This window comes from Diachasmimorpha longicaudata, chromosome 6 (assembly GCF_034640455.1).
Source record: "Diachasmimorpha longicaudata isolate KC_UGA_2023 chromosome 6, iyDiaLong2, whole genome shotgun sequence".
Taxonomy (NCBI): Eukaryota; Metazoa; Arthropoda; class Insecta; order Hymenoptera; family Braconidae; genus Diachasmimorpha; species Diachasmimorpha longicaudata.
Genome location: NC_087230.1, coordinates 3,836,540 through 3,854,068, shown reverse-complemented (window position 1 = coordinate 3,854,068; position 17,529 = coordinate 3,836,540). Strand labels below are relative to the sequence as shown.

General features: G+C 37.0%; 2 protein-coding genes across 5 annotated transcripts; one reads left to right on the top strand and one right to left on the bottom strand.

Moving 5' to 3' along the window:
* Positions 1–74: 74 nt before the first annotated feature.
* LOC135164128 (SPARC-related modular calcium-binding protein 1-like) lies at positions 75–15,279 on the bottom strand. Of its 3 annotated transcripts, none has more exons than XM_064124211.1 (9): positions 14,780–15,279; positions 7,018–7,177; positions 6,266–6,643; positions 5,058–5,282; positions 3,413–3,493; positions 2,720–2,800; positions 2,015–2,248; positions 1,203–1,541; positions 75–751 (listed from the first exon to the last, which is right to left on the bottom strand). In XM_064124211.1, the coding sequence occupies exons 1-9, from the start codon at positions 14,876–14,878 to the stop codon at positions 666–668; spliced, it is 1,683 nt and encodes a 560-aa protein (XP_063980281.1). In that variant the 5' UTR covers positions 14,879–15,279; the 3' UTR covers positions 75–665. The 3 variants fall into 3 exon arrangements, with proteins under 3 accessions (XP_063980281.1, XP_063980282.1, XP_063980283.1); XM_064124212.1 differs by having other exon boundaries at positions 3,413–3,463; XM_064124213.1 differs by lacking the exon at positions 3,413–3,493 and having other exon boundaries at positions 14,780–15,277.
* LOC135164130 (uncharacterized) lies at positions 7,175–16,868 on the top strand. Of its 2 annotated transcripts, XR_010299231.1 has the most exons (4): positions 7,175–7,323; positions 7,969–8,138; positions 8,567–8,868; positions 16,023–16,868. XR_010299231.1 is itself a non-coding variant. In XM_064124215.1 (2 exons), the coding sequence occupies exons 1-2, from the start codon at positions 15,180–15,182 to the stop codon at positions 16,241–16,243; spliced, it is 372 nt and encodes a 123-aa protein (XP_063980285.1). In that variant the 3' UTR covers positions 16,244–16,868. The 2 variants fall into 2 exon arrangements, 1 of the variants encoding a protein (XP_063980285.1); XM_064124215.1 differs by lacking the exons at positions 7,175–7,323; positions 7,969–8,138; positions 8,567–8,868 and adding an exon at positions 15,180–15,330.
* The last annotated feature ends 661 nt before the right edge of the window (positions 16,869–17,529 follow it).

Here is a 17,529-nt window from a genome sequence, read left to right as displayed (position 1 = left end):
CTGCGTAATGCAGCGAATCATGTAATCATCATTGACATTATTGACAATTGAGAAATCACTTGTCAAGAGACTCATAGCATAAATGAAATTTATTGCACTCCTGATAAACACTGGACATTGTTTTTAAATTCAATTATTAATTATTAATTGATAATTACAGTTTTATAGACACATCTACACTTTGTTATTGCTCTAGATAATTTTTTTTTTCGACTTATCGAGGATTTATCGAGTGAGGAATTGGATAATTGAAAATGGGAGAATGGCGAATCACTCAAAGGAAAAGTTGGCGACGTTATTTTGTTGATATCTAGACTATTGACCCAGTAGTCTTAAAAATATTCGAAAAATAGCCGTCACCAGTTTTCGTATGGAGTCCATGAAAAAGTTTTTTTTTCAGTTTAAGACAGACAAATAATCCTAGCACGTAAAAAAATCGATAACAGTGCTCAAGCACCATATTTTTCATGCAAAAATACATATACATATTCAACATAAATACATAATTACGTGCATAATACTTATAAGTGTCGCTGCGTAAATTTATCGAATATATCTAGTTTCTATCACTGTGTAAAAAAGATGAGTTTTGAGGGGAGAAATAAATTTCGATCGATACAAATCTAGTCTTGAGAGGGGGGGGGGGGCATTTATACTTCGGTGATTCAGTCGTCATCGTTCAGGAACTGGTCCAAGGGGTTTGGACCTGTTCTTCGGGGTTTTTGGGTCGATGTATTCTCTACACTGTCACCTGGAAGATTAAAAAATATTTTTGAAAAATTATGAGATGCATTATTATCAATTAATGTTCGTGAAAATTCTTATTTCTTAATATTTATTTGAAAAGTTGGCTGAAAATGTTTTTAATTTTTTCCAGTTTGTTAAAAATATTTATTCACTCTTTTTGGGGGTCTCATAGTGACAAAAAATCAGTTTCAAATTATACCACTTAGTAGATAATAACATTGAACGAAAAAATTTGATAGCATTTGAAAAAGAGCTCATGTTTTTATTTGGGAAACAGAATAATTAATTACAATCTGACTGATGAAAATTTACTCACTAAGTATTAAAAGGTTATTAATCAGATCGTCTATATATTTTTTCGGAAAATTTCTAAATTCAAAAAGTTTCTACTCAAATGTCGACACGTTCCATCGGTGTGTTGTGTCAAAGATACCGTTCATTAGGACGTTCTTTACCTTGAGAGGGCTTTTGCGCGTTCAGGCAACTCAGCCACTCAGTCATACTGATCCTCCTGTCGTTGTTGATGTCGCAGTACCTGGGGAGCTTCTTGCCACATCTTCTCAGCTGCCTGCTGTTGGCCACCATTGTGCGGAAACTCTTCCACTCCTTTTTCTCCAAGACTTTGTTTTTGTTTTTATCGAGCATGACAAAGTGCCAGGTAGCCACTCGCTCCTCCTTGGAGGCTCGCCATTTGTCGGTAGCCTCCGCTGAGTCTGTGCTGGAGTCCTGCATCCTCTTGTCCATGAGGTCCATGAGATCGCGGAGGAACAGTTGCTTCTTAGATTCTGGACATCCTGCGAGATTATTATCATTTGTCATTCGATGCTTGAGTCATTACATAATTTTTTAATTTAAAAAAATGGAAGGAATGACAATTAGAAGCAATTTGCTTTTCGAATTAAAATAAAATTCTAATATTCTTTACAATTGAGTTGATAACTCTAATTATGTAAATATCTCAGTGATGAAGGTTACGAGGACGAAATAGGGGTGCTCATCGATTAAGTGGTTAATCAAGTAAAATTGTTATATCAACATATTTTTCACAAAAATAGAGGATGAATATGATTTTTTTGGTGGATTTTTTAAATGAAAAAAACGGAAAATAACGGAAATAAATTTGCAAAATCCTAAAAAAATAGGTTTCTTAAATTTCAAAAGTCCCTTAGCACTCCCTCGCCCCCCTTTCATCTGTCCCATCCCCCTTGTACTCATCAATACCCAATGACTAATTAAGGACTAATGAAGTGGCCTAGCATTCACCAACCTTTCATCGGTCTACTCGGTGGTGGAACTGGATTGCAGTTGGGCGCACGATCCTTGGAGGATGTCCCTGGTATTGGTTTACCAGTGTCCTGATAAACACACCAGCAATACCCTGAGTAGCACTGAACCTTGTGGTATCTTCCGTCGGGTGTGCACTGGGGGATGTAAAATTTCTCCTGGGAATTCTGCCTTTGATCCTCCAGCACCGATTTTCGATCAGAAATGCAGTCGATCGCTGGTAAATACGAATATAAAAAATCAGTTGATTCAAATGTCAGACGTCTAATGCTGTGGGGAAGGTCTAACTGACGGCCATTTCATCCCACTAATTTTCTAACTGTACTTCTGACGAGATTGATGGGTTTACCCTAATCCATTTTTCAGTATTTCATTCTGTATCTGATCGTTTATATTTTATTAGTAATTTATCAACAGTTCAATAGAATAATTTCATAAAATATGGGGCTCATTTATAATGATTTGATGATAATCTGAATTGGAAGTCTACTGAATCACTTATTTTCAAATGATTTATCTACCCAATCACCCCAACCTAATCTACCCTAAAACTGATAGTTAGAATCATCCCAGGATTAATAGTTATTTATATTTTCTTGGGTTAGATTAGTGACTTGACCTTCTTAATTGCTCTGATAGATACCTAATAGAACTATAACTAGTCTATGATTTATTTGATGTACATTACCATCGTTTTCTTCCTTCGTCTCCGGTGGATCATCATTGAACGTCGGCCTTGCGTGAACCGGCGGGGGATTCCCCTTTAAAACTGCATCACAACCAAAATTATTCTGCGTTCAACATCTCAAAATCAACATCAGTCATGAAGTGGTAAAGAGTAATAAACCAGAACCGATAGATATCGATGAAAAAGTTTACTTTCATAATATTTTGTGGGCAATCGAATGATCTTTTCCAACCATTTTTCAAACTAAAAAATGTACATACAAAATATGTATACAAAGTTTCTAATATAAGTTGCATTTCCAATCCAACAAATAACATCAACGTCTATTCAATCAATTGTGTTCCGTAAAAAATACCACTTCATAACATCAATTAAATAATTAATTGTTAATGCCAGTTAACAACTGAAGAGTAAGAGCAAAAAAAATATGTAAATTTTGAAAACCGTTATCACCAGAAGAAACTCCCATGCATGTTAACACAAAAAAATGACTGAAAAGCAAGACAAAAATCAATATAAACAAACAATAAAAATTGATATAACAAAAAAATAGCAATTTCTTGATCAGCGTCTCTTTGTCTTCTTGCTAGTCTCGAGGGTGGGTGACGAAATGATAAACCGATTGTAGTTCATTCAAAACATGCACTCAATGCCGACCTTGGGGGGGTGGAGGGGTGGCGGAAGTGAACTCACCTTGATCTGTGGCCCTCGTCTTCTGGGCCTCGAGTATCTCGCGTCGTCCGTCTGCACCATTCAGCGACAAGAACAAACGTACTAAATGATAACAAGGCTTGTGTACGTCAACAATGGCCGACTGTTCAACTCCAATCGGTCAGGACATTCATTCATCCATTCATACGTTTAATATTCATGATTGAGTGCAGTTTGATTGGATTTTTTATCGACTGGTTCACCTTCGCCAAGGGAGAACAGGTCTGGTGAATTAGCAATGAATTTCATTGGGGTTGATGCGGTGAGGAGGGGGAGGTGCCAAAATTAGCAGTTACTATTACTTTTTTCTTTATTTTTTCCCCTCGTTGTTTAATCCCTGCGGAGGCTGTTCGTGTAATTTGGGAAAGTCCTGGAGCGGGACAGTAAAAAAAGTATATTGTGCCCGAGAGTCTCATGCTATTTTGCCCCCTAGGAGCATAATATATTATTTCAACCCACCTGGAACGTAAAGTTCATTTTTTGCTGTCTGAAGAGCTGGAGAAAAGTGCAGGAAGAGAAAAATTGTTTAAAAATTACGTGTCTGTTCCATGATCTGCCTATCAAAACAATATTTGTTGAAAATCACGGAACAGTTACGCAATTTTTCAGTAACTTTTCAGGAAAAAATGGGGGCCTGTTCCATAATTTTGACTGGCAGGTTAAGGAACAGGCACGTAATTAAAAAAAAAATTCTCTCCACGTGAAACTTTCTGGCCAAGGAGAGAAAGGTATCACTTTTCTGCCGCTCATCAGAAAAAAAATATGAACTTTTCCCCCAGCTGCATTTTAAAAAAATGCATGCCCCACTGAAGTAATATTTACACGTACAAAATTATCAGTCGAGATGAAGATTGATTTTCATAGAATAATTTATCAGGGAAATTTACAAATACTTTTTCCAGTATTTTTCTGTCCCCGAATACTCAAAATTCGAGAGCTCTACGAGAGCAGTGGACGTACGTGGGTAGAGGAAGATTTACGAATGCATTATTAATACTGAACAATTCCTCGTGTGTGGAGCCCTCGCACAATTTTCGTCTGTCCTCTCGTTTCACATTCAATTGACTTCAATTTCTTCGTTACACATGTTTAAAAGCCGTGTGGGCAATAAACTTCCGGGGACAGGACATCAACTCAAGTTTCTCTAAACAACATCCTGCCTTTTACGACAGTGCAAGTTACTTTCCTGAGTCATGTTGCCAATCGTCTAGAATGTCTCAATCGTTTTGAATTCTTCAGCGCAGACATAAACGTGGGGTTCAACAAATTGAATCAATGTTTTATCCATTTACATAGTAGTGGAATCCGGTGATTTTCACGGATTGAAATTTTGGTTTAATTGAGCTACGATTTGTTAAGAGAAGTTTTAATCACAAAAAATAAATCCCAACAGTCACATTCACCACGTGTTAGTGATTACAAGGGTTCTACGTGTGAAAAAAATTTAATGAAAAAACTTTGAGAATTTTGGAGACAATTTCGTTGCACTTGTGGTAGATTTTTTTCGTTTGAGATTAATACAAATTTGAAACGAAATCCAACATTTAATATCATTGTCAATCAAATTCTGGGGATTTTCAATTAAATTTATTTCGTGAGCGTAGATTTATGAAAATAATGAACTTACGTTTGAAGTCGTTGGCCAGACAAGCGCCCCACTCTTGCCTGGAGAGTTTGAGATCCTGATTGAGATCGCAAGTCCTTGCGAATGTACGAGCGCACTTCTTCGGCCTCACAGCTTTTCTAGCGAGTCTACGTAGCTCTTTGTACTCGTTTCTGTCGAGATAACCGTCACCGTCTTTATCGAGGGTCAGAAATTTCCAGGATAGAACGCGCTCCACGTTTTTATCACCTGTTTATGTGTCAGTAATAATAGTTGTTAGTTATTACGAGTTATTGACATCATGTTGACATTCCTCATTAGCATCATCAATCGTTATTTATCTTTTTATTCCCTAAATCACTGTAATTAATTGCCGTTATCGTTTGATAAAATTGCATCAACAATAATTAACGATAAAAATTATACAGAGAAGAATACAAAACGATTTTTCATTTACGAACAATAATTCTGTATCAATAATATCATTTGATAATTGAACATTTAATCTATGGCGCAGTCTACAGAAAATTTCAAAAATCCTTGAACGTCCTCAACGTGAAGAACAAAAATATCTCTTCATTGTCGATAAACTTCTCGTCCCCATCGTCAAAAAATTGTATAAAATTGAGAAACAAAATGCTCCATCACGAAAGCGCAGTTTCTCACTTAAATACCAATCTCTATAGGTCCATAAAGCCATGGAATGCAACTGGCAAGTGTCTCTGGTGGTGCATAAATTAAACCACAAGTGTATCCAAACGAAAAAGTTAAAAAGCCCCCCAAGTGTGTGTTACTTGAATAACTCCCTGCATACCAGTATAATCAGATGCAACTTGGCCTGGCAATTATCACTTTCATTACGTCCACGACAACCAGCAATTACCCAAGTACGTATACCTCTTTCGTATTATTATTTTCAGTCATTCTTTTTTTATTATCACTGGCATTACCACCTTTCATTATCCTTTCCTTCGTGATATTGTGCCCATGAGTGTTCTTTTAAATTCATTCAGGTGCTATTAATAAATCTCACGCTGAGGTTTATTTAAAATTTTCAAGGATTTTTTGGCCGTTGAGTAAATCATACCGTTGTTTATTTTATCGATTGGTAATCGGGTCTAGGTAATTCGAGACGTTGCTCGATAAGGATCGATTTTATTTTTCAATTCTAAAATTTTCGATTGTGCCTAAAGCTTTTCGGGCATTATCATATTTATTTTGAAATCACTTACCATCAGCCGAGATGTTCGTCCTCCTGTACTCAATCTTGAAATTCCCGATGAGGTTAGTGTTGAATGTCGATTTTTCCGCTCTATCACAGGTGTTCCTGTGCCGTCCTGTGTACTGGCGACGTTGTTTCCAGTTTGGAGAGCGTCTTCGCTGGGCGCTCCGCGTGGAGGCTGTCTCCGAGGATGAGGAAGCCGCCTTCCTGCATCTCGGCTTTTCGTTCTTCACCGAGGTATCCGGAAGTGGACGGCCCTGAGGTGTCACACACCAGCAGTAGCCAGTTTCCGTGTGACACTGGACTGGCGCCCAAGTGCCGTCTGGACGACAGACGGGCCGAGAGCCCGGACGGGACGTCGCTCGGGCCGACAAGCACGGAGGGGTTTCTGCAATTTTTTTGCATTCATTGAATTTCCCGAGAAGATAAACTTTTCGCCATTTTTTAAACTGTTTTTCTTTTTCTTGATTTTTCCGAAAATTTTATTCATTTCATTGTCTGGAGACTTCCAACGATTTTTCGTTCTCCTGAATGTGCATTGTGCAATTTAATTGAATAATTCATCGTGAGTTCTGGAAATTAATTTCTTTACCAGCTGATTTAAATCTGAGTAAGTACATAATCGTGTTAAACTAATTGAAATGAGGTACTTGATTATTGTGCCCATCTCCCAGGATCAATCAGAGCATTCCATCCATCTCTCTCTCATCCAGCATTAATGGACAAATCTAAATACAATCAGACTAATTCCCATTGGATTACCTGGACATGGACCAGTGTGTTTAATGAGAATTGACTCGCCCTGACACTGTCTGGTGACCACTCGACACTGAGACGGATAGGTCACCCCATCACTGCCACATACCGGTGTAGTAGCACCGTCTGACATGAAACATTCAGCTATTCTCTTCCGACATTCCTCCTGAAACAACAAATCACCGAAAATAAAAATTAAATCGTTGAAAACGTAAACCACATTTTTTCGAGTCAGTGATGAATGGATCTGCCTCTATTCTTGGCGGTGAATTACGTACCGGACAGGGGTCAATGCTGCATTGCACCAGACGAGTAATTGCTATTGTTTTTTTTTTGTGAAATTCAACTGTGGGCGAGGGGCGAGAGTATTTCATGGGGTCAATGGGTGAATTTTATTTGTTGATTAAATGAGGAAATGTGAAAGTTGATGGAAAATGTTCGAGGTGTATTTTTTGTTATAAAAAGGAGTAATTGTGATCAAATAATTCACTTAATTATTTCGTAAAAAATTCAATAAATTCCATGAACAATTGTATTTTCTTTTGGAAAAATTACACTGTTTCATTGTTATTATTTATTTCTCAAAAAGGCAGGAGTCGATGTAAAATACAAAAGACATTTGTAACATCAAAGGAAATAACGAATAAAAAAATTTTTTTCAACGAAAGAACATTTTCCTATTTTCACTCTTTTCTCTGGACAAATGATATTAAAGATGGCGTCCTCCACCTCGCATTTTCAGTCACCTTCAAAAGTTATTTACTCTCCTCAACAAATGTCCCTCTCTCAGCATTCGATTTTTAAAAAATGAAATAATTTTTTAATCAATTCTTTTGACTTTTCCCATCACTTTTAGCTAAGAAATTGTGACGTAAAAGTTTTTCCGCCCTTCGCCATCTTTCTCCTGCTCTGGAAGCCTCTTAAAATGGAAGTAAAATCCGAAACAATTTTTTACAGAAGAGGAAAACAACCGGGGCATCGTTATCTCTTCACCCCCGTCATTGTGCAAATAAGAAGTGGCTGAAGAGTAATGAAAGCCTTCGCGGGAATACAGAAGTCACTTGTTGAAACTCACTGGTAATCCAGCCTGACGTTTACGAGGCCATGAAGTAGCCAGGGAAATGGTGGTAATTTCACGAACGATTGAAGACACATGTTACCGTCGATTGAGTTATCAATTCTACATATTCCTCCTTATCTCATATATCCTGACATATTTTTCACACCTTTTGAACTCTGACATATTCCATCGTCTCGCCTCTCAAATGTCTCCTTTTGAAATTTCAAAAGTAAAAAAAAATCCCAGAATATGCAGAACTCGATGTGTTTGCTCGATCGTGAAATCGATTTCTCGTGGCCTAATGCACCGTGCCAATTGGCAACTCGTGTCCTTGGGAATGAATACGTCTGGGCAACAAGTGACAGCAGAACGTTTGATGTATCGGAAAACCACACGGATAGTCAAAGAAACGACGAAAATAGATTTTAGTAAAATGCCCGATCCATTTTACATGAAAATTTATACTTACATTTGTGTTTGCATTTATGTTTTCAGAAAAATAGGGAAAAATATTTGGATTGGCCAAGAGGAGGGGTAAAGATGTAAACACTTGAGGAGATATACATCTGAAGTTTTTTCCCATTCTGCCCCCTGGATATCAACTGACCCATTAATCGTTGAACTTGTGCTACTTCATGGATCAAATGTTGAAGTTCCATAGATTTAATTTGTGGGGAAAATTACGTGTGTTATGTAGACAGAGCAGGATAATTACACCGGGATCCTACATTATCGACACCTCGGCAGTGCAGGAAAGATCATAAAATTACCACCGCCTCATTTAAGCTCATACATAAGTGAGTACTTCAAAAATTGTTTTCATTGTTACAGTTCTCTGGAGTTATTGCAAATTTTGTATGTCGTTTTGAGGAACTTCAACGAATGTAGTTCCAAAGAATCATCAATTTCTTGATTTTAAAAATTTTTCCTGACATAGCTATGAATACCTTAAGGAGAATGAACTGTTCCCATCTTGTTTAGACTTAAATGTCCAGAGAGAACATTTTTTATAAATAACGTGTCACTTCTGTAATCTGCCAAAGTCGAACGCAATATTCGGTCAAAATTACGGAACAGTGAAGTGTTTTTTTCGTGAACTTTGAGGAAAAAGCTCAGAGCGTTGGAGAAAAAAATCGGAAGGTTCAGTGAAAAAATGTGTAATTGTTCCGTAATTTTTATGGAATAGTATTTTAACTGGTAGATTATGGAATAGGCACTTAATTTTTTAAGAATTTTCCTTTCCGTGTGTCCAAGGAAAACATGGATTTGTAGGAAAAGTCCAGAAGTGTAAAGGCAAAAAGTGTCTAGAAATTTCCTGAGGGACAAAGACAAGATGACATTAATTTGCAGCTCACGTAACATTTATTTTAACATCTTCACTTTTTAAATTAACAAATCGGAGATTTCGAGAGATCGAGACCTTAGCGGAAAAGCTAATTCTTCTCCGATCAACACTCCAGAGGGAATGATAAATTCTCAACGTATCTGGGTATAGACACAATCCAGACATAGCCAACGAGGTAAAGAAACTGTCTGTGGTCCAACAGGTTCCCCCTGTTGCGCACGGGTTTCGTCACGTAATTATAGATCTCAGAGTATCGGCAAGTTGGGTATGTTTGTGTGTATTTGAACCCCAGGTATGTTGATAACTAATCTGTACCGTTCATTTTCGCCAGGGGGAGGCTATCAAAATGTACACATGCGTCCATATGGTGTAACTCAATTTCTCTATTCTTCATTCCGCAACGAAAACCGCTCTTGATCCCACCTCGATTTTCCACGTCTAAACCTGCGACTATTTTTCAAGAAATTTTCTGAATTTTCCCCTCTGGAGCTGCAGTAAAACCGCGGGAAACTTTAATAAGAAGTTGGAAAATTCTCGCAGCTCAATTTCGTCAGTAAAATTAAATTTTGTTGATTATTTTTCACTGAACATTTCGATAAAATCGATTGCGATCATCTGATGACAATTGAAAAGCTAAAAATTATTTAAATACAAAATATAAAAGATTTATCGAGTGCACAAATAACATCTATTTAAAAACCTTTCGTTATTCGTTTTCGTTCGTTCCTTAAAAAAAGTCTGGGAAATTTACCACATAATTTAAACAATTGTAAAATTCTGGTAAAAATCAGAGAATTCCCCAGACCCATCAGGATTTTTCTGATTTAACACGATTTCACTCCACCTTTTTCTCTCTCTCTCTCTTGGCGCCTGAATTGATCATGACCAATCGATCATTCCGTCACTGTTGTACACCAGTCTGACAATGTAAAGTAAATTCCACACGACTTTTTTTCGACTATCGATACCCCGTTATCGCGTACGAGACCACTCTCTCATTTCTTCCTTCAACTGCTCCACTTTTCCAATCTTCACGCGGACAATAAACAGAATAACAATTTATTTGATAATATTGTGGGGAAGGTCGAGGTTCATGTGATTGATCATGTAGTTATTTAGATGTGTGTTGATCGTCGGAGTAGTGATGATGAGCTGGCGAGATGGATTTCCGGGAATTTCGGTGGATTTTTGCTCCGTAGGAAGTAGTTTATGAATCACTCGTGCAATTATGCGAAAAATATGTTGGAATTTTCTTTTTATTTTTAAAAAAAGCTAAATGACTTGACAACCGTCACGAGACTCCAAATTTGACCGAAAGAAAAAAAAGTTTTCTCAACAGGAAATATTTAATGTCAATTGCAGAAACGAAAACAAAATATTCATTAAATTCAATGAAAAATCGAGTTAATATTATTCGATAAATGAAAATAGAGTTTCTAGAAGTTCATGAGAAGATAAATGAAATGATAAATTGTAACGAATCTGAAAACCAAAAAAATGATTAAAACAAGGCAGACAAGGCCGTTGCGTCGCCAATAATTTTTATTTCTATTTCTCTTTCATTCTCTTCACTTTTAATTAAGTCGAAGTGGCGCCCGAGCGATGATCGATCTGTCGGTTCGATAATTATAACACGGATAGTGGGCACTTTGTGTCACATCCTTGGTACATCGTACACGTACACTCCGCGGTTCCTGGATATTTTAATACACCAATTGCGCATCGATACACACCAATGTACTTGTCATAATAATCACCTTCTAACTAATGAGGGGAGGGGATTTGTAATACGAGAGATGGATATTTACGAGCGGCTTACATAGCCGTCCAGTCGAGTCACAAGTAGTTTGTCAGTAATTATTGTTGCATGTACGAAAAAAAATCGTGAAAAAACGTGAATATTAAAAATTCCTAGAACATTCTGTTGGACTTCTATTGAATTTCCGCGGAGTTCTGTTGACCTTGAGATGATCCCATTAATGAAATTTGCAGTTGCACTGGAGGCGGGTCATAGATCTTTTCGATGGAAAATATCTGCTCCGATTGCATTTGACAAATTTTTCTGTTGAGCTATTTTCTATCGTCATTTTTGGGGATGAGATTCTATTGAATTTTTTATTTTGGTGGATAAGGGCGGATAAAAACTTTGGGGAATTTCAGTCGATGAATTTCTATGGGAAATCCCCATAGAAGTTCTGCAAAAATTCAACAAAATCGTCTAACGAGTACAATAATTTTAATCAATTTTTAGAAGAATTTCTGTTGATTTTTTTTCCTTTTTATGAAAACATGTCAACGATTATTTTTACGGTGGGTGGAGGGAGTGATATCTAAGTTGAGAAATGATTACGATCAGCTGATGATATCTGAGAGGAATTAAGAGAGTCGGTATTTTGATATTGATGTAATCAAAGTGCTGGTGGTGGAAACATCTAGCTATTTCATAATTTCCTAGGATTATTCGTTCTTTATTTGTTTTTTCGGATTGACACCTACAATCAGACCTTCACGCTGCAATGATAAAGAAAAGAATGTTATTCTTGAGTGGAATGTTTGTTTGTTTTACCGAATTTACTAGGGATTTCCCAATTGAATAGACTGCACGGGAAGTCGTTGATGTTCTGTTTACAAAAGAGATTTTCGGTGTTTCTTGTCATCACTTGAAAAGAAAAAAATGTTGAACTGATTTTTTTTAATCAAGTTAGATGATAAGAAAGTCTTTCCTCGGTTGTCCGTTTTTCCGTGCACAATTTTCCTGTTTTCATCATTAAAATTCTCCGTAACTATTATCTTATCAGAAACAGTAAGCCTGACCTTGAGGACTTGATGCCTCGCGCTAATTTTGGGCGAACAAATTTTTTTTGTACCCTTGAGGATAGATATTGTATAAAAAAAAAATATTGAAGTTTATTTGCCTCTCTAACTTACTCAATTGAGATATTTTCTATTCAAATGATTTTTTTGTAATTTATATGGAAAAAGAGGGGAATGGAGGGGAGAAAATTCATTCTGAGGAATTTTTGTCGATTCTGTTTTACAAAAAAATTACATTCAGCATAAAATGCATGAAATTTTTCTTCATTTAGTATTATTATTTATTTATTCTTATGATTATTAATTATTCTTCGGTGATATTATTGTTGTCCTGAAGACGAATATTATCTGACTGATAATACATTCACATATGACATAATTCATCGGAAAATTTTGTGCTTTTATTGATAAAAACTTGGAGTAGCGATCGTAAATTTCAAAATCTCATGAATAATAATGTTCTACCTCTAACAATGAAACGCAATTAATTTTAAAAAAATTGCTGACAAAAACCTATCCATTAATTAATCTGAAAATTGTGCAACTGATGTTTCAGGAAATCTAACAGAACAAATTTATTTCCAACAATCACTCACTTTAACTTAATATAAAATGGTGCAACAATTATTCTCCTCTTCCGACAATTTCAAGTGAATGGGAATAATTCTCCTTGATTCATGAAAATTCATCTCTCAATCCCACTTTTATCTCGTTTGTTTGCCTATGGGCTTAGATCCAGGTGAGCAAGAAGCAAGTAAAGTACCCAGAGTTCTCAAATATTTAAATGGCTTCATGTGCCAAGCCAGTTCCTCCCTCACTGCAGCCTGGTAATCTATAATTCCTCCTTGTTCATTTTTATTTCATAACACGTACCGCTGCCTTCCTCTCCAGGCGCACCATGAATATGCACCTAGACCCTTCCTCCAGATATACAACCACTCTATTGACACACTTTTTGTTTTTTCTCCAATTTTTTAACATTATTTTTTCATTTTCATTTCATATGCCCTCGGGGCTCTCTCATTTCCGCATTTCGGGGCCTCCGATGTTGATTCACATGTTTTTAGTGAATCAGGATGAGTAATTGAGTGAACTCAGTCTCCAGGAATTATTTTAATGAATTTTTTTTTCATTCCCTAACAGCACTTTACTATTTTACAATAAAAATAATTCTATTAATTAGGAATTCATTTTTGAAAAGCTTGTTTTTTATGAGAAATTTTCAGTAATAAATTTCAAACGTTTTTTTACCATTTTTGAGTTTTTAATGACAAAAAAAAAATGGAAAAATTTATGTCGAAAAATTCAAATAGAAAAAAAGAGCGATAATGAATTGTAAAAAACGTCTTTCATCCCTCATTTTTCTCTCCTGTGGATTAATGACTTCCACGTAATTTTCACGATTAATTAATTACAATAAAATTATTTCACTCATCGAAATTTATCACTCAGCATCCAGTCGATCAGTCTCGCTCCATCTCCATCAATTTTTCCACACACCCCAGCCAATTGAGATAAGAATGGGGACATCACTACCTCAAGCCCCTCCCCCTCTAATTTCTGCACTACAATGCATGTTTATGTCACTCCATTGACTAATAAATCTGTTGTCTCGCGTGTGACGACTAATTTCCCCAGTCCAACTCACTCATTAAAATGAATAAAAAAAAAAAGCGCTCCAAATAAAAGGCTACTCTAATTGCGGCACGCGTGAGGTTTATCTCGTTTCTCTGATTTAGAGAGACAAACTCTCTGCAGTTAGAAATATAGTCTACTGTTATTTAAAACCCGTAATCACACACCCATTGATTTATTATGGTTGGTAAATCCCCCCAACGTCTCGTGTAATTACGCACCGCAGGATTCAATATGAATTTTCCATCTGTAATTGACGAATTTAGTGGTCAATGGAGAAGATAATTGGAATTATGAGAATTTTAGTTTTTTGGTAGATTGTGGTTTCAACTATTAAACATTTTTTTATCACTATTTATGACTCAGGGAATACCACTTGCGAGAGAATTTCGTGGGGTAACTTGGTGAATTCTTGTGGAACTCCCATTTCCTGAATATTTATTAAAAATTTTGTCAGTTTTTACGTCAGAAAAAAAATTGACAGAAAACTGAAAATTTGCTGTTAAATTCTCTCTAAATTCTGGGAAAATTTTAATGAATTCCGAGAATTCACCAGAAAATTTCTTCGGAATCGACCTAATATTCAGGGAAATCCTCTTGAAACTTCTACACGAATGTTTGTCGATTCTCTTAGAAATTTTAGATTATCTCAGTTCGTTTTTCACAGCGAAATTTTCAATAGAAAATATTCTACGATTGAATTTGCTTCTTCTGTAGAACTCATTCTATTGAAAGATTCCCCACAGAAGTTCCTCAGCTTACCTCTTCAAGTCCCACTGCTCAAGCTTTTTGTCCCAAATTTCCCATAACAAGAGAGAGAAACCATAAAGAACTTTGCGACAATTTTCTTGATAATCTCCAACCCCTTGAGTCACCCAAAACAATCTCAAAAAAAAATCAAGATCAAAACTCACCTGAGCAATAGCAACTGTAGTGTTTCCCTCCACGTGACACCCCCCGAGAGCAATCGCGAAGATAATAACTCGGATGAGCATCCTGGATTCTCCCCACATCCTTGAATCCTCTTTTCAGAATAAATAAATCACTAAAAACCCTCGGAGACGTTGAAAAATTCACTTGTCTGACACTTTTACTCCGTTCACCGCACTTGGCACCATTTTCCACCCTCCCCTAGCTTCAGAATATTGCCCCAAGGATAATCACGCTGTCTGTGTATCCACAGGATTTACAGGGTCCCAGGAAGGCTAAGGATGCCCTCGCGAGAATAAATGTTTTCACATCATTTGTAAATGAAAATTAAAAAAAATAATAATCCTCGTTATTTTTTTTCGTTGCGAAGATGAGCTACTGTGAATGATAGCTTTTTCAACTGACAGACTCCCTGGGACTGATATTTCCGTGAAGTTGGGGGTATCCGGAGTGGACCAGGAGTGCGTGTCCAGCCGTGGCAACTGCTGCTGGGCAACTGGCACTTGCCACTTGCCCGTTGGAGCCTGTCTCAGTGGTGAGTGTAACGGCAGAGGCAGGAGAGAAGCGGGTGCGATATCAGAGGAGTTTGAGACGCGAGTGGAGGCCAGTGCCAGAGGCTAGCCATTTTTTTTTTCAATTCAAAAATAGAAAAAACCGCAAATTAGTGGATTGAAAGTCGAGTAAAAAAAATGGCAAAACACATTTTCCAGGATATCTCGCGACGTGGTAGTGAGATGGGGTCAAAATTGACCCCAACAGGTGACCCGGAGAATTTCCGATTCCAAACACTGGTCATAAACCCATTTGGCCCCCGAAATAGTGCAGATCCAGGGAAAAGGGATTCCGCGAGGTGCGATTTTATTTTCTCCCTGTCGTGGGAATACACGGGGCAAAAAGGGTTTATAACTAGTGTTTGGGATCGGAAATTATCCCAGGTATACGGCAAAGTGATTTTCATCCCCCGTTGACCTCGATCTCCCAAGATATTACCAAGTTTCTGCGAAAACTCCCAAACGCAGTTAAAACTTTATCTGAGATAAAGGTAAAAGCCTCGTAAAACTTGTCTGATCAATTCAAATATATTTTTTTTAGGCCCAGCGCTCCCTTCCACGAAGCCACAGGTTTCAATTTAAAAACATTGTTGCCAATTCGCTATCGAGAAAAAGGCCTGCGGTCGGGAGTCTTTCCTTCCTCATTTCATGATTTTTTTTTCCCCTCTCGTTTCAGTTCTTTTAGGAAAGATGAAAAGATTTGTTGCTGTCTCGTTTTCTGGGCGGTGTGGCGGGGTAAAAATGACCTGGGAAGGTGGATCGAGGAGACAAGAGGGCACCTGGGAGTGGTCGCAGGGGAGATTTCTGGTAATATGGAACGGCGATGGCGAGGAAACTCCCCGGGAGTATCCCGAGGTGTCGAACAAGGACAGAGAAACAACAGAAGTGAGAGACTGACCGACGACCCGAGGATATTAGTCAGGCTTTCGGATATTATATGGAGGCCGGAAAGTGACGAGAGCCGGGCTCTTAGATTTTTCAGACTTGAATTGAATAACAGAAGCTGCGTAAAAAATTGGAATCGCGATTTCTCCGCCGAAAACAGCTTGAAAATGGTGAAAGATCACTTGGAGAATTTGTTCACTCGGTGGGATTCGGGTGAAGTGTGTTGAAGGTGATTTCATAACGTTTTAACAATTTTAAGAGACATTGAAAATGCGAGGTGGAGACACCGCCATGTTTGAAGCCGTTGTGAGGGAATGGAGGGGGATAAGCAAGATGGCGACATTACAGCTGTGTCCACATCACATTTTTGAACATTTTTTATAATTATTCCACTATTTATATCATCTTCAAATGTTTGCAATTAGTTTCTAGGAGGTGACTATTGTGTAAAATTGATTTTTCAGATTTTTTCATTCTTCTTTAATAGAAAATTCATAGCACAATTTTTTTACAACATTTGATAGTGTTTTTTCAAACGAGGACCTCTCGAAATCAACTCTGAAATTCTGGGATTTCCTAGGGATTTGTCTCAAAGATGTTCAAATTAAAAATACATTTTAAAAAAATGCAAATAAAAGTTGTAGTCATTTTTTTTTATTTGTTCCACTTGACATCATGAGAATAGACAATTAGGAAATTAATCCAAAATATTAGTATTAGAAGCAGCGAACAAAAGTAAAATGACGTTCTCCAATTTTTCTGTATTCTTCATTTTAAGTCTCTTGGAATAAACAGAATTGATAAACCGAGATATATCAGACGAGTTTAATTGCTGGGGTAATTAAGTATGTCGATGATTCATTGAAGAGAGAAATGACAAGATCGGGAGTAGATGCACGCAGAGATGAGACAGCCATACACCAGTTTTTATCGCACAGAAATTACCTAATGCCGCATTATCGCTGATTATAATTCACGCATTCAGAGAGAAGACTGATCCCGAGACATTGTAGAGAGCACCCGGATGTGTGACAGTGTGTTACATTGTTGAACACATATTCAATTTCGTTTAATTGGTTTGGATTTACTGGAGCGGAATTCAACACATCTTCAACGCTACTTTTCACTGTGACTCATGGATTATAATCAAGGCCCGGAATTCTATTTCGTGATGAATAAATTGTCTTGGATGAGCAGAACCAATTAGTTATCCTGATAATGAAGTATTTTAATGAGTCATTATATATTTCAAAAAAATACGAGAAATCGATGACTATCTCAGAAATTGTTAACTGATT